Below are 18,559 nucleotides of genomic sequence, written 5' to 3'. Positions count from 1 at the left end.
GCGCCGGCAAAAAAAAAATATTTAAAAAAAACACACGAAAATCCGGCTTCAGGTGCATAGGCACGCGCTCCTGTGTCTTTTCTGTGTTTTAGCAATGCTTACGCCCGGTGCAAAAACACGAAGAAGATATATATGACTGTGCCCAGATACTCACTGGCCTTGTTGATGGTGAGCATGAGTTTGGAGAAGCGGGTCTGCAGGGTCTCCACGTTGTTGAACTTGGCGCTCGTTCTGCGGACCTCGTTGAGGCGTCTCTCCAGGTCCTCCCACCTCATCTCCGCCTCACTGTCCACGCTGCTCAAGCCCCGCACGTAGAATTGCGATTCGCCGTCCTCTCGTACGTCGGAGTTGAGCAGTCTCTCGGCGTACTCGTTCAGGAAGGCCTGCTTGCGTCGCGTTTCTTGCGACAGCTGGTGTGCCACGAGGCTGAACTGCGCGGCAGCCTCTGCCACCTCGCCCACGCTGGCTGCCGACTCTCTGAGGAGTCGGATCTGGTTGTTGACCCACTCGTGGCGGTGCTTGGTCGTGCGGGTCTGCTGCTTGGCGGGTTTGAGCCTGGGGCTGGGGCTGTGGTGGTTGTGGGTCCTGTGCGTGGGTAAGTTGACCAAGCTGTCTGTGGCCCTGATGGAGATGACTTCGGAGTCCGGCGGGTCGTCGGGAAGCACGAGGCGGTCGACTTTAGGCTTGTCCCCGCGGTGAGTGTAGGGCAGGTTGACGACGCTGCTGGAGGAATGGAAGGACCCCCCGGACAGCCTGCGAGTCACGTCCTCCCTCTGCCTGAGGATGCGCTCCGTCCTGGGCGTGCGGAAGTCCTCGGCTCTGAAGGTGTGGGGGCCGCCAACCAAAGACGTGTTCATCACGCCGGACTGAGGGGACATGGTCTCCCCAACCCTGTGTGGGCTGACCAATCCCAGCGGTTTGGGTAGCAGGTGGGGCAAGATCTGCTGGTTGTGGTTGCTGGACACCTGCATCTGCTTGTGGGCGTCGGAGCAGACGTGGCAGTACATCTCCCGACAGTCCTGGCAAATGAACGCGGCCCCTCGTTGCCGACACACCTGACACGGCCTCTGGCCCTGGGTCACCAACTGCTCGTTCACCAGATCCTGAAAGACACAACTAAGAAAATCAGCTGCTTTGTACAGTGATTTTCATTTCGTACAAATAACATTTGTTACAAGAATTTACAAATGGTGCAAGGCTCCTCACACCCCCGCGCCAGACCAGCCCTAGTACCCCTGCCTCATTTTTGAAAGCACCTCGCTAGATACAGCCCAATGTAGAAGACTCTGAAAAACCGTATCAACAAGCAGTTGGTTTTTTTTTTACAGGTATGAACGCTGAATTGGTCGTGTCACAAAACCGGTCTTCCTAACACACACTGTTAAAACGTGTCAACGACTGTGTTGATTTAAGATTGTCAACTGTGTCCACCCTTGCGACTGAGTTCGACCTTGGGTAGCTAGTGGCACATTTGCTGTACTGTATTTTACATGCATCTGTAGTGACTAACTGAAGAAATGCGATCCATATTCATTTAAACAATTGAATGACTTTGAGCTTGAACATATTCCATATGGTAATTAATTAAAGGAATGTGAATAGTGGAATGAACATTTCCAGAAGACTATTATACTTGATAGTATTTCATTCGCTTATGACATTTCTAAATGCCTTCGTGAGTCTCCAAACCACATTTCTAAGACGAATAAGTCTACGATGCAGTGCGAAAACGTCTTATACCCATTTGAGGAAACGATCCTCCTTATTGTCACGCATCAGTCTGTTGCCGCATTAGTTTAAAAATCTAAATCGTTACGACACAACGTTTCTCAGTTGCATACACAGCAGCGAAATAACATCAATACAGATTGCCAAGGACACTTCGTAGACAACACCCCCAAAACTTACCTGCAACACAAGGTCTTTCCCCAGCCGGTCTGTTTCCTCCCCACTTGCAGGGATGCGCTTCCCGCAGAAGGGACAGGGGCTCTTGTGGTGCTGCAGGTGACGCAAGCAGCTCGCGCAGGTCACGTGACCGCACGGGAGAATGCTGGCTCCGAGACAGAGACGATCGCATCTGGGACAGTTTGTCTCGCCATCAAAACTGAAGGTCGAGGCCGGACGCCTTGTAGTCGTCGCCATTTTGTGTGGGTGTTAGAGATGTTGTGAGCGGTCTCGGTTAAAAAAAGAAAGAAAAGGGTCTCGTTGGCGTGGGAGTTTAATTTGGTTGAGTAAATCCGGCGGTGGGTACGAGGTTGGGTTGTTTGGCTGGGTCTGTTAAATCACATCAAATAGAATGCCCTCCAAATATTTTACTGAAGTGAATCCAATTTCTGAATAATTACATTTTGAAAATGTCGCCTTTTTTAGCAAACCTTTGGTTTCTGTCTCAGCTGCAGATATCGCCTTTCTTTGTAAGCACCAAAAATTATGCATTAAGTATTCAGATTACAGACTTGACGTTGGCATTCAGTTCCGTAAATTCTGTTCTCTATATATACACACATAACTGTGTCTTTAAATTTGTTATACTATGAAAAGTTCAGCGAGTCAGTATTTGTTGAAGTTTTACGATACCGGCTTCTGTTTCAGATACGACCACGTCATACTGAATATGGTTTGTAGTTAGTTAGCAAATTGCAGGCTTGAGGTGGAACACACTTTACCTCTGAAAAACCCGTGTGGATCTGATCGCCGCACTCCCCACAACACAGAAATGTTGCGATTTGTTCCCCACTCGTTTACTTTTTGCGAAATCATGACATGTAGCACAGACACAGTTCTCAGTCTACACATGGTCACTTTCTTTGAACTTCTCCGTGAAGTGTCATCACAGTGAAATTCGAGACAACGAAGTTTTGCAAGTCAGTCTTTGAAATTCAACTGTTTTCTCTTTTCACTACACTTTTTGTGTCATCACAGTGAAATTCGAGACAACAAAGGTTCTGTAAGGCAGTCTTTGAAATTCAACTGTTTTCTCTTTCAATTTCATGTTCTGTTTCGTGTACACTTTCGTCATATTGAATATAGTTTTTTTCAGTTTACTTTCGATACACCTGACACATAGCTGTTCGCCACACCCTTAAAAGTATAAGATAAAACACTGCAACTTTTTTTGTTTTACTCGCGTTTGTAGTTATCATGCAGAGGCCATGAACGGGCACAGTTGTGTGTAAATGAGATAACTTTGCAACAAATTAAACGCGAGAGAGTAACACAGTTCAGACAACCAGCAACACGGACAGAAGATCAGAAGATCAGCAAGTCATATCCTAACGTTTGGGTTCTCGCTAAGGGTGTCAGGCCACCGTTGCCAAAATAGTTCTTTCAATTCCCGCCAGTAAATCAGGTTAATAAAAAAAAATTCTTCAAGTCTGGCAAATTGTGACGTTCCACCGATCACCCTGGACGAGTTTTTACAACATTTTTCTTTTCACTTTGATGAAAGCGTCACACACACAAAGGTGTTGAATATGTTGTCAATGCCTCTTCTTTCTTCGCCGGTGGGAGCGGCGATTCTTCTGTTGCGTTTTTAAGAGTAATCGCTATCTTCAAAAGCTCGACCCTCCACGTATTGACAAAGACAGCCAGTGTGCTTCTTGGTGCCTTCTTGTTCATTTTGAGAGGAAAGGTGTTACGGATTTAGAGCTCTAAATCTTTTACAATTCATGTTTATGTCCCGGACTTCTATACTTGAAGCGTTTCTTGCCTATACTCTGCTGCCCTGCCTTTCACTATGCTCTTAGCTTTGAACGATCTGAAATACTGTCGGTTGTAATAAGTTTGACTTCATTCATACCCGTTGTCAAGTACGTATCTTGAGACCAGGACAGAGGCACTTGCACTTTTTCAGAATTACGTATGTGATTCTAAACATAAAAAAAAATTAAAATTATATAACAGTAGCCACATGATGCGTTTGGCACCGGTTTGCAAACAGTCTTCGATTTTTAACAAAACTAATTCATGCGTACATTCATGATTAATTCTACAGCAAAGAATTCAGCACAAGAAAGTCACAAATGAGTCTCCATGCCAGATGTTCAATCAATATGAGGCTTATATCGCGCGTATTCCGTGGGTACAGTTCTAAGCGCTTCAATCAATCAATATGAGGCTTATATCGCGCGTATTCCGTGGGTACAGTTCTAAGCGCAGGGATTATTTATTCTTGATTCTTGTTTCTTTTGATTGCAGTGTGTGTGTGTCACTAAAAATGATTCGGTTATAACGTAACTGGTTATAACGTAGATCGATAATCATTCATTCATCATTTATGCATTTGACCCCGTCCGGGGCATAGGCCGCCAACAAGAGCTCGCCAGGCACTCCGATCCTGGGCCAATCTCTCCAGTTGTCTCCAGGTGTAGCCGATGTGTTTCACCTCTGCCTCCAAGTCACGACGCCAGGTGTTTCTCGGCCGGCCTCGTCTCCTCTTGCCCTGCGGGTTCCATGTGTCATGTGAGGGCCTGTCGCGTGATGCTGGTTGTCTTGCGGAGTGTGTGGCCAATCCACCGGAAGCGTCTTTGCAAAATGTCCTGTTCTACGGATAACTGTTTTGTTCGCTGCCAAAGGTCTTTGTTGCTGATGGTGTCAGGCCAGCGAATTCGGAGGATTCTTCTGAGGCAGGTGTTAATGAAGGTCTGGATTTTTCTTTTGATGGCAACTGTAGTTCTCCAGGTCTCGGCTCCATACAGCAAGACTGACTTCACCGTGGTGTTGAAAATCCTGAGCTTGGTGTTGATGCTCAGCCGGTCTGCTGATGCCCATACGTTCTTCAGTTGAAGGAAAGCTGCTCTTGCTTTGCCAATCCGGACTCTAACATCAACGTCCGTGCCACCCTGCTTGTCGACAATGCTTCCGAGATAGGTGAAATTGTCTACCTCTTGCAGTGAGATCGATAATAACGCAGTATATATTTGTTGTTCCTACGCCAGAAAAAGAACCGGTTAGAACGTATTCAGACATCATAATAAAGCATCGCTTCTGAGTTACATGCTATTTTCTAAAAGTGGTCAAAATGTAGCCTATTTCTTGTTCTCACTGAAATGCATTCCTTAGACACTAACTTATCGAGTCGAGGATTATTATTATTAGTTGGTAGCTTGATTATTATTGACAGTAAACGTGAAACACAGTAAAGGTATACTTTTCAGACTGAAAAAATCGTATTTTCTGTTAGTGTTCTTTAAACAATTCATGAGCGACTTTTATGATTTATCGCTCCAATTAGAGGGTTTGTTTGAAATCAGGGTTTTTATTGACACCTCGTTTTTGAAAATTTCGAAAACTGTACTTTAGTTAAACCACATGTTTTTACGAAAATAAAAAAGACATATGTACGTAAGCCTACATGTTGCAATTACTTTTCAGTAACTGGGTGCCGTCAGACACAACGAACATCATCATGACTCCATGCAGAGGTGGCAGGGAGTGGACCCCTTCGGGATGCTGACCATGTCGACACCATGAAAGAACACATCGCAGCTGCACAGTGACATCATACTGGGACACGCTCCCTGACTGTGTACCTCGAGTCAGTGGTGTGCCAATCACAGACTTCACACTGATGCTGGTCCCACTGTGGTGCTTTTGTAAAATCGCGTTTCGTTGCTTTCGCGAAACCGCGCATGAACATTTAAACTCGTGGCTAATTCGTGAATTCGTGACTCAAAGAATGATCAGACGGCATTAAAAACCGGCAACACGTGATGGATAATCCGAAACGGCCATGACTGTCAAATTACGTAGGCCCCTAAATAGCTGTAAGTTCGTGTTCGATGGATCGGACTTTCCGACAATACTGCGGCAAACTTTGTATCATCCATACCCCCCTCCCCATGCACAATGGGCACTTCGTCTGAGATAAATAAAATATTCCGAGCTCCGTTCTGAGTTCTCTCTCCCCTCTCAGTCTCTCTCGGCTCCCCGCTCGTCTCTCCAGCCGTTAGGCCTACTCACATGGTTTGGGGGTAGACCGTAAGTATGGAACTTGTCACGATTTGGCTTTCAATATTTGCAGCGAGAATATATTATGAATAAAAACACTTCCAGGGGCGGACGAGGGGGGGGGGGGGGGCACAGGGGGCACGTGCCCCCCCCCCCCCCCCCCCCCCCGAAAAATAAAAAAATAAAAATTGGAAAGCTGATTCTATGACTATTTCTAAGTTCAAATGGCACCAGATGGCACCATTTTGCTTCTTTGGGCAAAATTTTTTTCCGGGGGGGCATGCCCCCGGACCCCCCTAGCAAATTCGGGCGCTTCGCGCCCATCACATTCACTTTCGATTCAAAGTGCCCCCCCCCCCCCCTTACAAAGCAACTGATCCGCCCCTGACTTCAAAAAATTAGTTTCTTCCTACCGCCGGAACGGTGAAACGGATCAGCCGTAAGCTCAGTCTTCGGATTAACACAATCATGGTTACTGAGTACAATTAGGCATGCATGCCTTGAACATAACACAAAATACAGTACGTAGCTGCTGGTCAATTACCGAGTGGCGTGGTCTAAAATATACTCCACTAAACCCAACGCTAATGAGTTACTGTGCACGAGTCTTGCACGTGTTAGGTCCGTAGGGGAAGGGCTCCTAATATGGACCACTTTTTGTTTCATGCTGATAACTAGCTTGTTTTCGTGCGAACTATAGGTTTCATTTTGTGTTTGGTAGTTCTTCTCTCTTATGTTAACCGTTAGGCCTAATTAGAGTGAAATAGCTTTGATAGACATTGAGGAAAAATTAAATACAGAAAAAATCACAAATGGTCCATATTAGGAGCCTGGGCGCCTAATATGGACCAGTTAAGCGGCCTTCACGAATTACTGTAAAAATCCCCCTATACTTCAAAATAACATGATACAACTTAGTGTACAAGTCAGACTAATTAAAATATGCTTTAGATTTATCTGTTTCGGGTTGATGAGAGCATTATTTGAAGCACACCAGGAAACTAAAGAAGCTTATCAAAAACAGAGTGGAAATAAGTGAAATTATTAACTTCCACGAAAAGAAGACTATTTGTTATATTTTTTTTTAAATCTCGAGGGCTAGTTATAGGTTATTTCCAGCAAGCTTCTTAATGAAATAATGAAAATAGCCTTTAGCTTTTATTTTCTTCGATTTGTTGAAGGTGGTCCATATTAGGGGACTCGCACATACTTGCAGATTTTGCTATCATTTTTTGATTGCAGTAGAAACTCGGGGTCAACACTGCTAAAATGTAACAAATACGGTCTTAGCTGTCATATATAGCAATTTGTGTGTGATAAAAGCTTTGGCTGTGGACCGAAACGAGTCCGTTCAGTTTTAGGCGGCAAATTTAGAGTGAACGCTGCCAAAAGTGAAAAAAAGAGAAAAAGCCTAACGGTTTTGAGAGTTGTTTTTCTGCAACTATTTTGACATGTGCAAGTTATCCAGAGAGGGTGAATACAGCAAATAAAACTTTTTTGAGCGCTCTAGCGCCGTTAGTTTGTCAGAACAGGAGGTGGTCCATATTAGGAGCCGGTCCATATTAGGAGCCCTTCCCCTACGTAACGTTAGAATTTCCAAATAGGTCAACGCCCCGTTTGCATTGCTTGGGATTCCCTGTTGTTGTTGGCTGCTTGCAGCATTTTTCGAGGCTTTGATTGTATCCTAGCTTCTTCGAAGTCTGATCGCAAAAATGTATTGGCTAAGTAGTCCATCTGAACAATAATTGAATTAATTAATGACAAAAGAAACTCAGGTTAACCCTCACCGCAAAGGCCTTGACTAGGTGAAGTACGCGTTGCAGGCTTCGAAAGGTCAGCTGAAAACGAGACGGGTTTCCTGACAGAAAGGTCGCCTATTTTTAATTCAGCAAATATAGTGGCCAATGAGATCTCGTAACAAAGTCCTAGTTCACATCAGGCCAATCAGCAAACAGGTTAGAAGGAGGGTCGTCCATAGCGAAAACGTGCTTCCGCCAGCATCATCAACTCCAAAAAGCCAGCTGAAGCGAGCCTAGGATGGGTCAGAACAGACCCTCCTTCCTTCGTATGTACTCTTTGTATCGTCAGAAACGATTTCAACGCAATTTGTGCAGTAGTTAACGCACAGAATACCCCAGGGTAGTGCTTGATGAATGTTGCGTGTTCGCATTTAGTCAGCGTTTTGATTGTATCGTCCCAAAGTCACCATCCGTCCAAGTGGCCTTGAAACATTTGTGGTCAGCTGGATCTTGCTGCATGAACAAAGCGCCCCAAAGTTACGCTGCTCAGAATGGCCCTGCACACACTGGCGCTGGGAGAAAATCTCCACACAGTGCTGAGAAAGACAGCACAGTTTCAGCAACTCCCGTGGATTAGTTTGGTGTCTCGAAACGTCACAAAAGAAGCACAACATGATCGAGAGAGGTCGCAGTCGGTCACGGCTTTTTACTATCAAAGTGCAATCGACCAAGCAGCTGCCAAGGTAAGTGTGTGTTTGTAAACAACCCAACGTGTATGGGTGAGCTAGATCGTTAGATTCGCGTCAACGCAACGAATGCAAACACTTTGTTTGCAGCCCCACCTGCATGGGAATTTGAATGCAGCGTGGGTTATTTTTAAAACACAAATAACGTTTCATTATTTTAAACTGTCATCATGTACACTGGTCTGTGCCGACTTTTGGCAGTGAATATCTCGACCTCACTGACCATCTATAGAGAGAGGAGAGAAAGCATTGTGTGTGTCTGTGGGTAGGCAGTGGATAAGTGCATGGGTAGACTACACAATTGATGCTCCACAGAAATTCAAGATTAGTTGCGTTCAAAACAATAACCTGTACTATACGTACTGTACAGCCTCTGAGTCTAACTGAACTAAATTTGACAAAAGTGCATACAAAAACAAACAAAAATGAGCATACTAATTGTGTTGTTCTTGAACGCCTTCGACCTTTTGGATAAATATGTGTGTATGCCTGTGGTTTTGTGCAACGTCAATATATTTTGAGTCCTCCTGTCACATTGACACTGTGCGGACTGCCGCTGTCTCTGTGTGCTTCTGAGGTGTCATAGTTTAATAAGGAGCAAGTGCGTGCTTCAATGTGAGAAAGCAGGAAAGTATTATGCTAATAATGTGAAAAAGCAATAATGAAACTTCCATTGCTAATTAAAACTTGTTTAGTCTTCAAAGATATTAATCAATGTCACCAATGTGTATTTCGCTTGTACATGTCCCAGTTCAAGCTAGGTGAACATGTATATGTTGTGAAACCTTTCTAAGATGAGTCATTTTGCTTGTCACTGCATGATTTAAGAATTTTACCAAAAAATTTTTTAATGGAGGAAGTGCAAGAAACTTATGCTTTCCATTCTTTCAATATGATTTTTTCAGAGTGTCGTTGGTTATCAGAGAGAAAACAAGAACTTAGGTTTGCATCTGAAACGGGAGACATCATTTTCAATATATATTATATAAACATTTTTTTTATTAATGAGAAATGTTGAATCAGGGGTTCACATCCATGAGAGATGGCATAGGACAAATGTCCTGGACAATGCAAAAGCGATAGGACATTTGTCCCGAACAAAAACAAAATGAATAGGACCTTTTTTTTCTCGCAACAAAACGTACATTAACAGCATGGTTTTGTCTGCTTGGAGAGACATACTGTAGCAAATCAAACTACTGTAAATTGGAAAGTAGTGACAATTTCCAGATCAAATGAAAGCATAATTGGACAATGACCACTTTGTGACAAAAACAATAGGACATAACATGTCCTCTTGCATGAAAAATGTATAGGACATTTGGAAAAAATATCCGTGTATGTCCGATGTCCGAAGTGGATGTGAGCCCCTGTTGAATCAGTTCCAAAACAATGGGTGTCATGAATAATGTGTACTTGCACCTGTTCACTCTTTATCCCTATGCAGAAACAAATCCCATTAAATGTGAATACTATATATGTGGTACTTTTATTGTACTACTGTATATATGCCATTATTATTTTTACAATTATTGGTTCGGTTTAGTTATTATACAGTGTTGCCTGCAGCGCAATTACAAGATTGGGAACAAAATCGATGGGCTAAAACCAGAACCAATTACCTCAAAATAACCTGTTTTGCAACTTTATAGTTATTTGACTTATGGTAACATGATTCTCACTTTCTGTAAAGGATTCTTGAAAATCTTGCATAATTGCGTATTTATAAGTCATAATTTGTTCTGGCTCCAAGCATTTCTCCTGCTCATCTTGGAAGCAGAACCCTCTAACTCCATCCAGGTTGGAAGCAGAACGTGCTAAGTTCAGTTTAGTCTGTTCTGCTACTGAGGCCTGTGGGGAAAGGGGAGTGTTTCACTGCGAGCCAGATGCAGCCATCGTCACCTGACCTCTTCTGCTTGCTGTGTCACAGTCATTTTTCCTGTTCACAGCGCAGCCAGATAAGCACACATTAGCGGTAGTGGTATCTGGTCTTGACCCTTTCTGTGTGGTGTAGGATTTCCTCCAGCACACAGAATAGTGTAACTAGCAGTGGTGGAGTCTGCTGTCGACAGAAAAAGGAATTTGATAGACTGTGGGAACTAAAACAGGTCAGTGACACCTGTCAAGTGTCAGTATTCGAATTCCTGACTCCGGATGTACAGGGTTTAAACACAATTAACTTTCCTGTGATAAAGAGTGAATGAAGAATGAATTGGAAAAGATGCAGTCCCTTGATATTGAGGGAGGAGGGTGGTAATAAGGGGGTTGGGGCCGGGGAGGGGGGTTGGGGGTAAAGTGGGTGCAAGGGGGTGGGTGGGGTGGGGGGGGGGGGTGTCCTAAACTGACAAAAGGATGGTCCACTTTCTGAAAACACTGGAACAGAGAACAGCTCTCTGCCATTTTTACATCTGCTGCACAGTCAATTTGGCTGTTGCTCGAGTCAGGACACAGATTCAAGTGAGTATCTTCAAGTATTATGTTTTTCCCCATTTGAACAGACCATAAAAGCTGAAATTCAGATTCCTTTTTCAAATATATAGGGGATTAACCTTCTGATTCAGTCTAAATCCTGTATCTGCAAACTGATTCCTAGCTTTTTGTGTTTTGTTTTCCTAATTGTAAAACACAGGCAGGTAAATGTGTTTGTTTCAGCGTGAATGTTCTTGCGCGCGTGTGTGTTTGTGTGTGTCAGTGTGTGTTTGTGTGTGACGGTGTGTGCATGTGCTCATGCCTTAATGTTGTAGTGTATCCATGCAGCTCTTTAGTGTTTAAAAAAATGTAAGTGAGTGTTTACAGTATTTGTGTATGCTTGTAAAGATGGATAGATGAATGATTTGGTTGATGGATTTTGTCAGTTTAATTGACTCTAATATATTTTGTTATTCAGAGGTTATCACAATGTCAAACTGATGAGCATGAGTGGTCAGAGTGTAATCAAGTACTAATGTTTCATTTGTTTGTGTGAATAGAAACACGAAAACTATCCAAAGTTTTAACGCAGAAGCGATAATACGGAGGCAATTACCTTTTTTTTAATTATCGGTTAATAATTTTAAAATAGAAGTACATGTAGTAATTGCCTGTTCAAAGGAGATAACATTCATAGTATCCATGTCTTTTGCAGACGCTGTTTGAAAGGAGATGAATCATCAGGCCGTCCAGGCAAGTAAGAAGCACCATGCATTTCAGGAGACTGTCCTTCGGATTCACGGATTACGGTTGCATAATCTCCTTTCTGCCAATGCTAAAAGTGAAACCTGATGACTTTGATGCGTCTCCATTGGCAAAATCTACCCCAAAATATGACGATTGTGCTGTTTCTTCAATCGAAGATCCTTTTGAGAACATGGTGAATGGGGGTTATCCTCCTGTTCGAGTCATGCATCAACTCCAATACTTGCTGATTGTGATTCCACCCCTCAAAAATGAATCAAGCTACCCAACTCCTGTACATCTTTCTCCTGTGTGTGCTTCCACAGTTTCTGTTACCCTGCAGGTGTATTCACATCAGCTTGTAGTATATATGTCAGACACTGCTCCTTTAGGTGAAACTACCACAGCATCTCTTCCATCTGTTTATGGAACCCCAACAAAGAAAATTCTGTCATCGATGAAGGAAGCATCCTATGTGACACCTCATGAGAAGAAGTTCAGCCGAACTTAAAGACTCTGCAACCCGGGACTACGAGAAAAGGTGTGTTCGAAAAGCGAAGACACTCAGAGATGAATGTTACACAGGAATAACTGGTCAAACGGCTAAGACAAAAGCAGTACAGGAGGTCGACTGTTAAAAGTGCAAAATGTGTATTATTTATTTCGACCTTTGTGCACAATATTTTTGTGAAGAGGAAAGTACAACAAAAGGTAAGAATGCCAATTTGTTTTCTTGATAATGAACAGAGTAGCATGCAGTCAGGATCTAAAGCTCGTGATTTTGTTACCATTTGCATTGTGTGGTTAAAATGCGCCTTCAGCCTTGTGTTTATTTGTTTGCTTGCTTGCTTGTTTGCTGCTTTGTTCGTTTGGTTTGTTGTTAGTGTTATTGGGTTTGTAGTTTTTGTGCGTAACGCAAAACGATATGAGCTGATACAACATAAGATTACCGTTGGGATTTCTTGAAAAACACAATAACAAAAAAAGTATAATGATTTCAGAGAGAGTTTTGTGTGTGTGTTGTTTTTGTTATGTGGTTTTTTTTCGCTATGAAAAGTACCGGCAATTTAATTTCTATTTATGCGTGTTGCGTTCATTAGGCCACACAATGAATGAATACATGAGTCCTTGATGATATTTTTGCAAGTGACTTGACATTTGTTTGTTTATGACGGTAATAAACTTTGAAAAACGATTTGAACTAATGTACAGTATAAGCTTTGCTTGGAAGCAGAACATGCTATGTGTGAGGAGGCTGCTTCTGACTGCTGTAGCACAGGCCACAGTGGGGTCTGTGTGGAAGTCAGAAGCAGCTATGGTGCACTGGGCTTTTCTAGCTCCAGAACTGAGAAAAGAGCAGGAGTGTATTCTGGAAGCAGAACAAATTATACCTTTTTTGCATATGAAAAAGTTGTTCAATTAAATTGATTACTAGTGTGCATGACCAGTGTTTCCTCTAAGTCAAGTGTGTAAAATATGAGGGCTACAATCCTGTGTTTACTATTTTTTATAAGGGGTTGAAATCTTCAAGTGGCCATTTCTCAAAATGGTGGAAATCCAGTTAGATGGTTCTGGTTTTAACCCATCGAAATGTTAACAGCTAAATTGGATTTTGACTTTATTTTGTAAGCATTCCATAATTAGTGTGTCTGTTTTTAGCCAATACTGTATATAAATATATTATACGTTATTTGTGCTTTTGACCAAAATATGACATTTTACACAGATCGAGACAGTCATTGTTCTCCGAGAGCGGTCGAGGTGAACAATGACTGTCGAGATCTGTGTAAAATGTCATATTTTGGTCAAAAACGCAAATAACATTTATGTATCGATCGCATTCCTTTCAGGTACTATGACTTTGTTGTTGTTTTGACGATTGAACGAGCACATACACACATGCAATCAAACACATAAGCTTCATATTTGGGCGTTTCAGGTTGACCGAAACTTCAAAGGAACTACAAAACACACGTCATGTACTGACTTTGTTGTTGTTTTGACATTGAACAGCACACGCACATGTATGTATGCAATCAAACACATGATGTGTGTTTTGTAGTTCCTTTAAAGTTTTGGTCAACCTGAAACGCCCAAATATGAAGTTTTGTAGGCCTCTGACGTCACATGGCTCAAAGAAGGGAAATCCAATGTCCAATCGATACATGAAGTTTTGTAGGCCTCTGACGTCACATGGCTCAAAGAAGGGAAATCCAATGTCCAATCGATACATGAAGTTTTGTAGGCCTCTGACGTCACATGGCTCAAAGAAGGGAAATCCAATGTCCAATCGATACATGAAGTTTTGTAGGCCTCTGACGTCACATGGCTCAAAGAAGGGAAATCCAATGTCCAATCGATACATTACGCTTTGTAGGCCTCTGACGTCACATGGCTCAAAGAAGGGAAATCCAATGTCCAATCGATACATTACGCTTTGTAGGCCTCTGACGTCACATGGCTCAAAGAAGGGAAATCCAATGTCCAATCGATACATTACGCTTTGTAGGCCTCTGACGTCACATGGCTCAAAGAAGGGAAATCCAATGTCCAATCGATACATGAAGTTTTGTAGGCCTCTGACGTCACATGGCTCAAAGAAGGGAAATCCAATGTCCAATCGATACATAGTCTCTTGTTCTTCCCTATAACTTCCATAAGCAAGGTTTAGCCCCTCCCCCATCCCCCCATTTTAGACTCCCCCCCCCCCACACACACACACACACTGTTTTCTGAGTTTTTCTGTTTGTACTTTTAGCATCTGTAAACTTAGGCCTAAAAAAAAAAATAGGTGTGGTTACGGTAACCCGACCTACCCTATTTTTAGGGGCCGACCCTATAACTTGTTATTACATTTGTCAAAAAAAACCCACAAAAAACAAGAAAACGAGTGCAGAAAACGCAATGAAAGCGAAAGCGCCCGAGTCGCACACTTATTTCCCTGTCAAGTAGGTTTAATTTGTACACATTAGAAAAAAAAGTTTAAAAAAAAAAGTGATTGCCTACCTTCCTACCCTATTTTTTTTGGCTATGTTACCGTAACCACACCTTTTTTTGTTTTTGGCCTAACATCCATTGTAAGACTCCTCTCTATTAGGACCCAATTTTTGTCATCATTTTGTGGTCATAATAAGTCAATTGTAAGGTTCCACTGCTGATGCAGGATGTAGCTTGAAAATCACTGCTGCACAGTGTTCCCAGGATGATCCAGGGCTGCATGCATTGCAACCAAGGCTCCTAGTCCTAAAAATTAGACCCTGAGGCAGTGTAGTAAATAATGCAAGAAGTGACACAGAGTGGGAGCATTATCTATAGGAGTCTAACCTAATCTAACAAAAATGTTGAACACATTCAGATTCTTTGTACAGTAGTGAGTGTGTGTGGAGTGCAGTAAATTAGGCAATCTTGAAACAACACAAATTGGGAGCAGCTTTAAGTCTGACCTGAATTGTTCTAAACATTTCAGATTCCTTCTTTTGTGTGTGTGTGTAAAAGTGAGAGTCTGAATGCATGCATACATTTTTTGATGTACCGATTGCTTTGGAAAGCTGCACCTAAGCATACAATCACAAACATAACACATACAGTGCAGCTGCAAACCTCCCTCTCTCTCTCTCTCTCTCTCTCTCTCTCTCTCTCTCTTTCTCTCTCTCTCTCTCTCTCTCTCTCCCTCACTCTCACACACACACACACCCCCACACACACGCACACACACAGAAACCTGTAAACACACACAACCACATAAACACCACACACAAAAACAGAACACCAGCAGGTACTTATTTTGAACTGTTCACCTTACAACACACAAATAGACAGCTAGTGGGCAGAATTGTTTTTTTGACGAGCCGCACAGCTGAGAGTGGTGGTAAAAATGTCAAGGTGACCTCACAGCTAGCAACAACTGTAAAAGATCCAATGGCTGATATAAATTCAGTTGGGTGTGTTTTATAAGCTGGAGAACAGAGAGTGAGGGTGAAGGAGCAAAGATATTGCAGTCTGTTCCCTGGAATGTGATCCATGCAACTGAACTTAGAAAAGCTTCAGAACTGTCTAGAGGACACAATGTCATGGCTGAAAGAAAAAAAGGGGGGGGGGGGGGGCGGCGGCGGGTAGGCAGGGGGGCAAAGATTGCCAGTTGTCATGAAGCATTGTTTTTGCTGTGTAGTACTTAATCAGTTTGCTATTTCTCACCTTTTTTGTATTTTGTTTATTCAGTGTGGTTTACAAATCAAAATATCAGCTGACAGCTGTTTTTTTTCTTCTGAATAGGGTCGCAAAATTGCATAACATCAGCAACAACAAAAACCATGTGTACACATTTATAGTTATACACACTCTTTGTGCAAGCATGTTACTCCTGGAAGAAAATTGTCCCCTTATATATATTGAAGGTGTCCTTTCAAGGCAGGAATAAGTCCAGGAATGCATTTAAGTAACTGGTATACTGTTTAAAAAAAAAAAATTCAGAGATGTTCACATACATGTTCACAGATGGACAAATCACAACATTTTAACTCACCAATTGGGCGAGTAACTGCAAGAAAGTCATTAACCCACCAGAAATTTCGCTTGCCCGGTACATTCCAAAGTTGCTGCATCTGATTTGAAACTCGATTTTATAACCAAAAGTGCTACATTTGAGTTGCGCAGAATTTTCACTGGCTATCCGGGCGAGTTGCCAGGCGGTTTTCTACTACTACCGTACTTTCCGGGTCATAAGGCGCGACTTTTTTCCTCGAGTTCGACCCCTGCATCTTGTATAACGAAGCGCCTAATCCGTGTATGAAATACGAAAAAAATCAAAGAGACCGCTTGAGTACCAGTCAAACAACTTGTGATAATGCATGTTTCAGCTACTAGGTACTGCCCTGCCTTTGATCTGGCCGCACACACAGATTTCCACTCTGTTAAAGGTCACTGACCGGTCACTGACCCCGGTGCAGGAAGTGTTTCCTCTCTCAGATATGACAGGGGAACCACCTCTCATGGCAAAAACTGGGTCATTTTGGTGCGCCCTATCGGGCCCCCTGCGTCCAATGGGTGACTGGATTACAATTTTTTTTTAAAAGAAGGGGGTGCATCTTGTATAACAAAGCGCCTTGTCACCCGGAAAGTACCGTACTAGCCTGGGGGATTTTTACTCGCCCCTGGCGATCCCGCGGACGATTTGCCCATCCCAGATGTTTCAATTATCTCTCTCTCTCTCTCTCTCTCTCTCTCTCTCTCTCTCTCTCTCTCTCTCTCTCTCTCTCTCTCTCTTGGATGTTTGATATATTTCGTACTGTGTATTTTACCTTTTAAGCTAGCTCTTGTTAGGTTTTCTAGAATTGTTTTTCTTAACCATTTTTGAAAATGTACTTCAGATTTTTTTCTTCTTTTTTCAGCCTTCAGTTCGACTGACCCCAGCTGCCATAATGTATGCTGGCCGAAGTCATGATAAGAGTCACATACTGGTGAGTTAACTGTAAGCTGGCCGAAGTCATGATAAAGAGTCACTGTATGATACTGGTGAGTTAACTGTAAGCTGGCCGAAGTCATGATAAGAGTCACATACTCAGGTGAGTTAACTGTTAAGCTGGCCGAAGTCATGATAAGAGTCACATACTGGTGAGTTAACTGTAAGCTGGCCGAAGTCATGATAAGAGTCACATACTGGTGAGTTAACTGTAAACTGGCCGAAGTCATGATAAGAGTCACATACTGGTGAGTTAACTGTAAACTGGCCGAAGTCATGATAAGAGTCACATACTGGTGAGTTAACTGTAAACTGGCCGAAGTCATGATAAGAGTCACATACTGGTGACTTAACAATGTGATTTTGTGAATGTCAAACTCGAAGACAACTGACTGTGTCGTTGGGTCTGTAAGATAAAAGTGTTACATTCTTGTGCCTGCCAATTACATATTGAATATCACTGACTAGAGGAATACCCGGCTTCGCCGGGGTGAATCGCGAGACAGAGACAGACAGCGTGGCGGTTCACCACAATCACCTTTGAAGGCGAAGTCCTGTCAAACGGGTTTGAGAATTTTAGAGCTTATTTCTTAGCCCTATATTATCTGTTGTGGCTTCTCAAATGCCAGAACATACAGACAGACAAAAGCCGCTAGACCACATCACAAACAGAACTCTACAATCCACAGGTTTTTGCACACACACACACACAAACACACACACACACAGAGAAGCCGTATATATATATATATGTATATCTATATCTATAAATATATAGAGATAGGTGACAGTGTATTTTTCGCGTGGCTATAAATTGATTCGACCTTTTCACTTTGACAGTAAGAACAACTTAAGGGTGCAAGGGAAGCGTTCTGGACAGCGCAGTGACATTCTAAAAATAGTAACTTAGAAACGGGAATATGGATTGAAGCCACACGAAGGCGCAAAACACTGGAGAAGATAAGGAAGAGTTACTGGGAATGATGAATTCGCCGGGGTGAATCGCGAGACAGAGACAGACAGCGTGGCGGTTCACCACAATCACCTTTGAAGGCGAAGTCCTGTCAAACGGGTTTGAGATTTTTAGAGCTTATTTCTTAGCCCTATATTATCTGTTGTGGCTTCTCAAATGCCAGAACATACAGACAGACAAAAGCCGCTAGACCACATCACAAACAGAACTCTACAATACACAGGTTTTTGCCCACACACACACACAAACACACATACACACAGAGAAGCCGTATATATATATATATATAGATGAATACCCGCTTCGCCGGGAAGAAGTACTTAGAGCCGAACGCCGGCTTCGCCGGGTCCGAACAATGGACCCGCCAAGCTTAGGTCCCTCCCAGATTCGTGGAATGGGAACAGTACGAAAATGATTCAGTGGCCATAATGCCATTCCTGACCATATCGAGTCCCATCCTTGTCGACGAATGTAACCGTGTTAATCACCTTTGGAGGCGAACTCCACTCAAACAGGATTGAGCAATTTAGAGCTTATCTCT

General features: G+C 42.8%; 2 protein-coding genes and 1 long non-coding RNA gene across 4 annotated transcripts in view; 2 read left to right on the top strand and 1 right to left on the bottom strand.

Annotated features, from left to right (window-relative positions):
* Window positions 1–3,828, bottom strand: part of LOC138975301 (uncharacterized) — a 136,777-nt gene extending 132,949 nt beyond the window's left edge. For both annotated transcript variants that reach the window (XR_011458614.1, XM_070347956.1), the window contains exons 1-2: window positions 1,909–3,828; window positions 155–1,103 (exon numbers count right to left, since the gene is read on the bottom strand). Coding sequence is in view for 1 of the 2 variants with exons in the window: in XM_070347956.1 (XP_070204057.1) it covers window positions 155–1,103; window positions 1,909–2,142 (1,183 nt within the window). In the remaining variant the exon portion in view is untranslated. The remainder of the gene's footprint in view (window positions 1–154; window positions 1,104–1,908) is intronic.
* Window positions 1–18,559, top strand: part of LOC138975310 (uncharacterized) — a 243,064-nt gene that overhangs the window by 197,299 nt on the left and 27,206 nt on the right. The window lies entirely within an intron of this gene.
* LOC138975306 (branched-chain alpha-ketoacid dehydrogenase kinase-like) overlaps window positions 7,943–18,559 on the top strand; it is a 34,119-nt gene continuing 23,502 nt past the window's right edge. Inside the window, exons 1-2 of the mRNA XM_070347961.1 lie at window positions 7,943–8,431; window positions 16,975–17,043. Coding sequence (XP_070204062.1) covers window positions 8,240–8,431; window positions 16,975–17,043 — 261 coding nt within the window. The 5' untranslated portion in view covers window positions 7,943–8,239. The remainder of the gene's footprint in view (window positions 8,432–16,974; window positions 17,044–18,559) is intronic.

This window comes from Littorina saxatilis, linkage group LG9 (genome assembly GCF_037325665.1).
Source record: "Littorina saxatilis isolate snail1 linkage group LG9, US_GU_Lsax_2.0, whole genome shotgun sequence".
NCBI lineage: Eukaryota > Metazoa > Mollusca > Gastropoda > Littorinimorpha > Littorinidae > Littorina > Littorina saxatilis.
This window is presented reverse-complemented; position numbering and strand designations above follow the sequence as displayed.